General features: G+C 35.2%; 1 protein-coding gene across 2 annotated transcripts; it reads left to right on the top strand.

Moving 5' to 3' along the window:
• The first annotated feature begins 289 nt into the window (after window positions 1-289).
• Window positions 290-7,846, top strand: Ack (activated Cdc42 kinase). Of its 2 annotated transcripts, XM_018518364.1 has the most exons (5): window positions 290-2,301; window positions 2,920-3,823; window positions 3,893-4,719; window positions 5,606-6,273; window positions 7,204-7,846. In XM_018518364.1, the coding sequence occupies exons 1-5, from the start codon at window positions 355-357 to the stop codon at window positions 7,301-7,303; spliced, it is 4,446 nt and encodes a 1,481-aa protein (XP_018373866.1). In that variant the 5' UTR covers window positions 290-354; the 3' UTR covers window positions 7,304-7,846. The 2 variants fall into 2 exon arrangements, with proteins under 2 accessions (XP_018373866.1, XP_018373865.1); XM_018518363.1 differs by having other exon boundaries at window positions 2,920-4,719.
• The last annotated feature ends 843 nt before the right edge of the window (window positions 7,847-8,689 follow it).

Raw genomic sequence — 8,689 nt, 5'->3', positions numbered from 1 at the left:
CACTTAAAACTATTACTTTTATCTGAAACGTTTTTTAAGAAAATTTTTTCGAAAAACGATACGGTCACTCTGTTTGTACCCTCTGTATTGATCGTTACGATTCATACCAAACCTGTATTTCCCATTTAATTTAATTTTCAAATCAAGTTAAATTCCTAATTTTCAAAATCTATAAATTTAAATGATTATAATGGATAGATTGTAAAATTTAAAATATATGACTAATAGAATCTATCGATCAAATGTACGATGATATCGGTGTAAATTCAATTATAATATCTTTTTTTTAGGATTTCACATATGTTGAGAAAACATCTACGTATTTCTAAGTCTGATTAAATATCTCCAATCATCATGGCAGATGAGGAAGGTACAGAGTGGCTTCAAGAATTGCTGCATGATGTGCAGCTCTCACAATTCTTTACGCGAATTCGAGATGATCTGCAGATTACTCGTTTGCATCATTTTGATTATGTCCAAGCAGAAGATTTGGAGAAAATTGGTCTGGGTAAACCTGGTGTCAGACGTCTGTTGGATGCTATAAAGAAAAGACGAAATGCCCAATGGAAAAAGAGTTTAATTACTAAAATTAAACCTGGTAGTAGCGGTAAAAGCAACAAACGAGTTTCACAGTCCGTCGAAACTTCCTCGGTGTTGACATGTCTTATACAGGACAAAGATGTGACATTATCCGTTAAATTAGGCGATGGAAGCTTTGGTGTAGTGAGAAGAGGAGAATGGACCTCCCCCTCGGGACGAACTTTGCCTGTCGCTGTAAAAGTTCTCAAAGCAGATGCTTTGACACAACCGAATGTTATAGAAGACTTCATTTCGGAAGTTCAGGCGATGCACACTTTGGATCATCATAATCTTATTAGATTGTATGGTGTGGTGTTATCGCAACCAATGATGATGGTGACCGAGCTCGCACCTTTAGGCGCGTTACTCGACTATTTACGGCAGCAATGCAGTAGAATCTCGATTCTTACACTCTGTAATTATGCGCTGCAAGTTGCCACTGGTATGGCATATTTAGAAGCGAAGCGTTTTTTACATCGCGATTTGGCATGCAGAAATGTTTTATTGAGTACCATCGATAAAATCAAAATCGGCGACTTCGGTTTGATGAGAGCACTTCCTCAACAAGAAGATTGTTATGTTATGACAGAACATAAAAAAGTACCTTTTCCCTGGTGCGCTCCTGAGTCTCTCAAGGCTCGGCATTTCAGTCATGCATCAGATGTCTGGATGTTCGCAGTCACGCTATGGGAGATGTTAACGTTTGGTGAAGAACCCTGGATAGGATTAAACGGTTCTGAAATCTTGCGTAAAATCGATCGCGAGGGCGAGCGACTTCACAAGCCAGAAGGAATGCCTCCATATATGTATGAGTTGATGCTTCGTTGCTGGGCTAGAGAACCCTCGGAGAGACCAACATTTGCTTCGTTGAAGGAATCACTGACTGGTATGGTGCCTTCTGTAATGAAGGCTCTAACCACCTTCGAGGAAGCCGGCAAGATGTCCATCGAATCAGGAGACCAGATTGCGATCATTGATGGGCGACCGGAAAATTACTGGTGGAAAGGCCAAAATCAACGAACTTTTCAAATAGCGCATTTTCCACGTTGTCTAGTTGATCCAATGCGTCGAAAACAACCAGAGGACATCAGCAAGCCGTTGGAAAATTCATTCATTCATACAGGACACGGAGCGCCCTTTGGCAAGAGCTGGGGCAGTCCCGTTTACATTGATGATGTATATTTAAGAAACCCAATGGATCCTCCGGATGTGTTAGTGGCAGCCTCGGTTGATAATCAGACAAAAAAGAAATTTTCTTGTGGCACTCCGCGTACTAAGAAACAATTTAATTACTCAAAATTGCACAACGATGCTAGGTCGAGTCCTATCAAAGTTTCACAAGGATCGTCAACTTCAAGCCAAGAGGATACTCTGATCGATTTGTCCGTTGAAGAGTCAGCGAGCACAAATGTGCATGTCGCATGTAAACGAGTAATTAACATTCTGGATGAACCCATTGATGATGAGAGATTATCCTGGCAGGATGAGGAAGGTAGAACATATGCCAATTTTCCTGGTAACGTGGACCCTGCGTATTCTGATCCCTTTGATACTTCTGCGGTATTTATGAAGCCACCACATTCGCGATATTATAGTCATGTGCCTACTGATGTAGCTAATAATTATCTGAAGACGCAGACGTATGGAAATGTGAATGATCAGGAAGAAAGAGATAACGTTCAAGAAACTGTGAATTGTTTGAATAATTCCACTGGTATAGAGGTATGTTCTTATAGTGATGTATTAGAGATTTTTGAATTATTTATGTGTAATGTGTGTGTGAAAATTTCGAATCCGAAATAATTACTCGATTTAAATATTATTAAAAATGAAGAAGTTTTTGAATACTGTGAATGTTTGAAAAAATATGGTTTGAAATTATTGTTATTATATAATATATTTACATATATGTCCCATTTTAACTTTTACACCAAAATACTACATGCGATACACACATATACATTAAAATTTGTTTGTTTTGGCTCGTAGCTCTTCTTAGTATATTTTCTTTTATTTTTTGTTGTTTTATACCCGTAAAAGTCTATGACTCTTTTATATATGTGCTAATACGCGTTCTTACATCAAAGTAATTTAAATTTTTGTGTTACACATTTTAGAAGATTATCTTATTCTTATCTTATTAGAAGATTATTCTGTATCAAAATACAATAATAAAAATACACTTATTAAATTATGATTTGTAAATTTTAAAAGAAAGCGAAGATTAATTAGCAAAAAAGATCCAGCGAAGCCTAACAATCTATTAGTATTATTTTGAATTATTATGTATTATAGGTACAGATTAATTTTTAGTTTAAATTTTATTTATTCTGTTCTCAGGAGACTTGTCAATACTCGATGAATCTATACAAGGGATGTCAGGAGAATGCAATTAATTTGAATACAGACGTGAAAGAAGATGACATTACAAATCACTATAGTGAAATAGATAAAATCAGCCCGTGTGCATCAAGCTGGTCTACCTGGTCTAACTGGCCAGAAGATTTACGAAAAACTTCCGCCGCGCAGACGTATGTTAATATTTCTGATAACAGTCCCACATCGTCATTTGCTGCTACAATTCCTCCTCATCCTCTTTCTCTTCCTCCTTCTCCTCCTCCACCTCCTCCTCCTCCACCACCTCCTCCTCCTCCTTCTCTTCCTTCTCTTCCTTCTCTTCCTTCTCTTCCTCCTCCTCCTACTCTTAGCTCGAACGTGAGCCTGCCGAAGCCTAAGTCTAATTTTGAGCTCGCGCAGAGCATGAACGAACTGTCGTTGAATACCAATTCTGATCGTCAAGAAGTTGCTGCTGTCGCCAAAAAGCTGGACCCGGTTTTCTTGGCCGAGCTGGAGAAACATTTAGGCGAGAAGGAAGCAACCAAGAACACGAACGCTAGCAACAGTAAACACCAACAGCCCGAAACTGTTTCCGCAAATTATTTACAAGACTCATCGTTAGAAAAATTGCAACAGAATTCTACATCTACTCATCTTTCAACGATGGAAGACGCTGCCAGACCTTTGTCACTTATTCCAGCGTTAAAGCCTCCACCACAAGGAAAACCGAAGTCGCCGGTGGCGACTATACATCGAGCAAACACTTTATCGACATCATCTAACAAAGTACAGAACTTCTGGCAGCCAAAAAGCACAAATGTTGAAAGACCGCGACTCCAGAACGACCATTGTGTATCAGAATCCGCCACTGAGGCTATAATGAATCAAATTTGGCAGCAAACGCAAGGTCTATCGCAGCAGCCAAATATTTGCCTGACTAATTCGGCAGCTAACCAAATATTAATGTCCGTTTCAGTGACTCAAGCAAACGTTAATCGACTTCAAGAAACTGCCAGTAACGCTTTCGATAATGATACGAATGATCAAAATCAGTATAGTTCCTATAATGTCACCAAGGCCACTCTTATACAGGCACAAGCTTGTCTGTCAGATCAAAATTGTCCTCAAAATACGTTACATGCCAATCAGGATAATATCAATCTGTTTGAAGGAACTTCCGATCATACTACTGATGGTAACACGAACGAGGCTCAACACGGATCTTGCAACCTTGCCAAGACTGCAGTGGATCAAACACAAATTTGTTCGTCAAACAGCCAAAGTTATCTTCCAAATTCATTGAGCATTGACCACGATGTTTTCAATATGCAACAGATTGCTATTAGTAACATTTCTTCCAGTGCCAGGAATTATCTTCAGTGCGATGCAGCTAATATTTCTAAAGTGAATCAAACCCAGATTTGCTCAGTAACTAATGGAAGCCAACATTATCTTACTCAACATAATACTGACTTTAATCTACTTCAAACGACTACCAATTATGTTTCTGACAAGGGCACAGGCGAATTCTCTCAGCATGGGCATTGTAATATCTCCAAGGTTGCGTCTAATCAGGCACAGATTTATTCGTTATCAAATCAAAATTACTCACCGAGTATAACACCAGGTTTTTGTATGGGCGATTTCGTGTTGCCTCAAACCTGTCCTCAAAATATGGCAGTATCATCTAGCACAAGTAACGTTCATGATATCGCCCACATACAAAATAACTTGCAGCAGTCGCAACAATTAAAACCTGTTACACTTTTATCTCAACAAGTATACGCCGAATTGAAACAAACGGTATGTACCTATATAATTACACAGAATAGGATATTCTATTTTATGATTTAAAATAACTTGTTATAATTTGTTATGCGCGCAGATTATGAAAAATATTTCAAATAAAAAATTATAAATAATAAAATTACAATGAAGGGCTAATGAGCCTAGCTAGATGTTTTTGACGTTTTTATAAATATCTATATTATTTAATCAAAAATAAAATTAATGTAGCTATTACAAAAACGTTTGGACCTTAAAAAATAGATTTTCCTCAGTACATAATTTCAATCGTTGAAATCATTAAACTGATAAAATTGTACATCGTTTAGCCACGCGCATTAAGATCTTTTTGTAGCCTTTTCTTGTACAAACTCTTTATCTATAGTTATTCCATTTATAGATTTAAAAATAAACTGATCCCCTCCTTCTCTCTCTCCCTCACCATCTTACAATGTAGATATTTCAAGATAGGAAGATTAAAAAATAATATTTGACAATGCATTTCAATATCGAGTTTCGAGAATATGGGTGCCTCTCCACTATTTAACAAATATAACCATCTTTGTAAACCATTATTTGATAAGGAGAAATAATTCAAAAGTTTAATACACTATTATATACATGTCAATTAAATTAATTTAAAAAACAGTTAATATGCCGATTGGAGGGGGGAAACCTTTCCGATGAACTTGACCTTGACATATGTCGTTATGACCCTGAGTGATCTTCAAGAAAGCCATCGTTCGTTATCCATTAAAAAGTTATCAACTTAAAATCTAAAGTGACCTATAAAAAATAATCATAATTACATAAAAATAAGACAATAATGCTTATCAAGTTTATTTTTAACGAACCTTGGGATCTAAAAATCTAATAATTAATAAATCTGTTTTAATTTTTTTAGGTCCCTAATCTAGAGCAGCTGTCTCAGAACGAATTTAATACACTCTACAACAAAACTGTTCGACAGAACATTCTCCGAAATTACTATGCTAATAATCTTAGCAGTGAATCCAGCCAAAATCATGTTCAGGAAACAGCTGGTAATCAACCACTACAAAAGAGTATCAACCTCAAGAATCAGCCTATTCAAGGACACGCTTGCGATTTTAGTTCTTATCTGAAACAGCCACCGACTTATACTCCCCCACCTGCTCCTCTTACGACTCGAAGTTTGCTTAAATCTAGCCAGAATGATTATATGCAGAGTCATAATACCGCAATAAAAAGCAATTTGAGTAGACCTTCAAATCTATTGCAAGCTGAAGCTTCTACGTCGACTAAAAATGCATTAACGACGCTGAATGACTTTGCTGCCGCCAAGGTAAATCTATTACAGGTCAATCAGCATTCTGCCTGCACTAGTCCACCGCTCACCGCAGCCTCTCAGCAATTGGTAATGTCATTAAGCGACGAATTTAGAATGAGCAAAATCATGAAGGTACAGAAAGAGACCGTAGATGCGTCGCAGCAGGAGATATTAGCTGCATTGCAGGCAACTGGTTGGGATACAAATCAAGCTGCTAAGCAGATTACGAAGGACAGGCAGGTCAAACTTGAAAATCTCATGAGGTATATATTTTTCTATAAATCAATTTATTTTCATGAGGATATTTGTGCTGGTGTAATCGAAAATATAGTGTTTCATAACATATGGGCATAACTTCAGAAATGAATTCAATACATAAAAATAACACAAAAGGTTTATAAACATTGGTTTTATCTGATCTTGCTTCTGAAATTACAAACGTTATCGTGTTTTATTCATTCTTATTATTACAAACTGGCGTAGTATCTTCACATATCTTCATATATTTTCACGCGACTTTGTATCTTACTGATAATCTAACATATATAAATGGAAGAAAAATTGAGTGCTGAACCTAGTTGTTCCGATCGAGTTTTATACGAATAAATTATTATCAAAGGTTGTTCCACCTTATAAACAATTTTAACTATCGCTACTACTAACTATCGTTAAAATTGTTAAAAATATTTATTTTTTAAACAATTTTAACAATTTTAAGTCGATTGGAATACATTATCGTGTATAATTTAATTATAGAAAAGGATTTTTAAATCTGTGGATGTGTAAAGACGGTTAAAAAAAAATATTTATTTGAAAAATAATTTGTAAAAACCGAAGCCTGCTCCCTTCAAGAGGATGCTAACGCGACGGCCAAATTTCGACGAAATCGCTGTTTTACCGATTAAATGCAACTTACATATGTATGATTTACAATACAAATATACGATTTACAAGACTATACATTCACTTCACAGTAATAAGGAAACCGAATATAAATATGAATATACTTTAACATCTTTATTTTGTTCTATGATTTTGAAATTGCATTTAATTATAAGAAAAAAAAAAAATGCAAACTTGTTTTCTTTCCAAGAACATTATCCTATAAAAAGTTAATAATTATAACACTTTACTTTTTAAATAGATTTTTTTTAATGGTAAAAGTTTATAAATTGGACTTATTACAATTTCAGATTGGGACTGGCTACTAAACAACAATGTGAAAATGCTTTAAAGCAGACTAAATACGACGTTGCAGTGGCAGCTTCATTGTTGCTCGATCAGGCCAGATGAGGAACAATTGCAGTTAATGTCCCGACGTCTTCTATGACACAGCTATAACTTTGCATAGGGTAATGTGGTAGTTTTAAATATGATACAATAAAATAAAATTTAAATTCAATTTTTGAAATTCAAGTTTGATTTTTTCTTGGTACCCTTCAATACTCTTCATACATAGATCAACATTAACAAATTTGAACGTTGAAAATTGAATTATTTTATTTTGTTAAAAATTGTATTGTACCATGTTTAAAATGTACCGCCTTAACCTACGCATTTATTTATAAATGAAAACAAACAGAAATTGTTGTGCTTAGAAAGCGAAAATCGATCAGAAATCACTTATATATGTGTTTTGCATTCCGATTATATTTTAGCGATTGACCGATGTCGTTATTGGCTATCGCGTATAAAATAAAAACTGTTATGCGTATACGTAATCAAGAGATGGTACTGGTAAAAATATCGCGCGTCAATGATATTATTTTTAAGATGTAACGAATATAATTCTGAAACTGTGATATGTTATTGATCTTTATTTGGATTTACGCTCATATGAATGAGCTTCTACGGTTCTCACAATGAGAAATCGCGTTTTTTTTAAAACGCAGATATTGTTTGAAAGTCTTGAGGTTAATAAATATAATATTTAATTATATACAAAAACAAACGTGCTACATAGATTTTCATTCACTCTTTTATCATACTTCATTCTTTAAGTACGGAACAGCGTTACGTAGTCAAGTGTTTGCGTCTGTAAAGATGGAATTTCTTTTCGAGTTTAAGGTATTGAGTAATTGTACAATATCTAGCTAAATATAGAACTTTTGTTAGACACTTTTTTCAAACTTACAACATTATTTATTCGTAAACCATTATTTTATAGTTAATGCTTTTATATAAGAAAATAAAATGTGAATTGAATGCTATATAAAGAAGATTTAAGTATATCTAATCCTTTCGTTACAAGTGCACTTATGTTAGCATCACACTACAAAGGTAAAGCGAGATTAACTATTAAGTTATTACAAGATAATGACGTTTATTTATATGCCGTAATTGCCAACATCTTAGGCCTTGCGCACAATGGAGGAAATATTAGGAATAGGAATAAATATTAGATTTCAACCTATTAGAAACTTCGCTTCGCGTAGAAATTCGGATGCCTTGAAGCTCGTATCAGACTACCGATTTTCAGGCCAACCCGACTGCCAACTCTACTACCGATCAATAATGGACCAATCACATTGAATCAGTCTTGTAGCGTTTTCGGCCCGACCGGGTTTGCACCAGTCTGAGGTCTAAAGGAATAAACTTATGTCTACCAACCCAGTCTTAAGATTCTCGACGCCAGAGATACAAGTTTTCATCATTTTCCGTATTTTTTTTTTTTTTTTT

The sequence above is a fragment of the Trachymyrmex cornetzi genome, unplaced genomic scaffold (assembly GCF_001594075.2).
Source record: "Trachymyrmex cornetzi isolate Tcor2-1 unplaced genomic scaffold, Tcor1.1 scaffold748, whole genome shotgun sequence".
Lineage (NCBI taxonomy): Eukaryota > Metazoa > Arthropoda > Insecta > Hymenoptera > Formicidae > Trachymyrmex > Trachymyrmex cornetzi.
This window is presented reverse-complemented; position numbering and strand designations above follow the sequence as displayed.

Excerpts from the sequence above, each read along its gene's own strand:
- Ack (XM_018518363.1), top strand. The coding sequence starts at position 355 with ATGGCAGATGAGGAAGGTACAGAGTGGCTTCAAGAATTGCTGCATGAT. Across the intron at positions 4,720-5,605 it reads ACGCCGAATTGAAACAAACG|GTCCCTAATCTAGAGCAGCT; the intron begins GTATGTACCTAT and ends TAATTTTTTTAG. Across the intron at positions 6,274-7,203 it reads AAACTTGAAAATCTCATGAG|ATTGGGACTGGCTACTAAAC; the intron begins GTATATATTTTT and ends TTACAATTTCAG.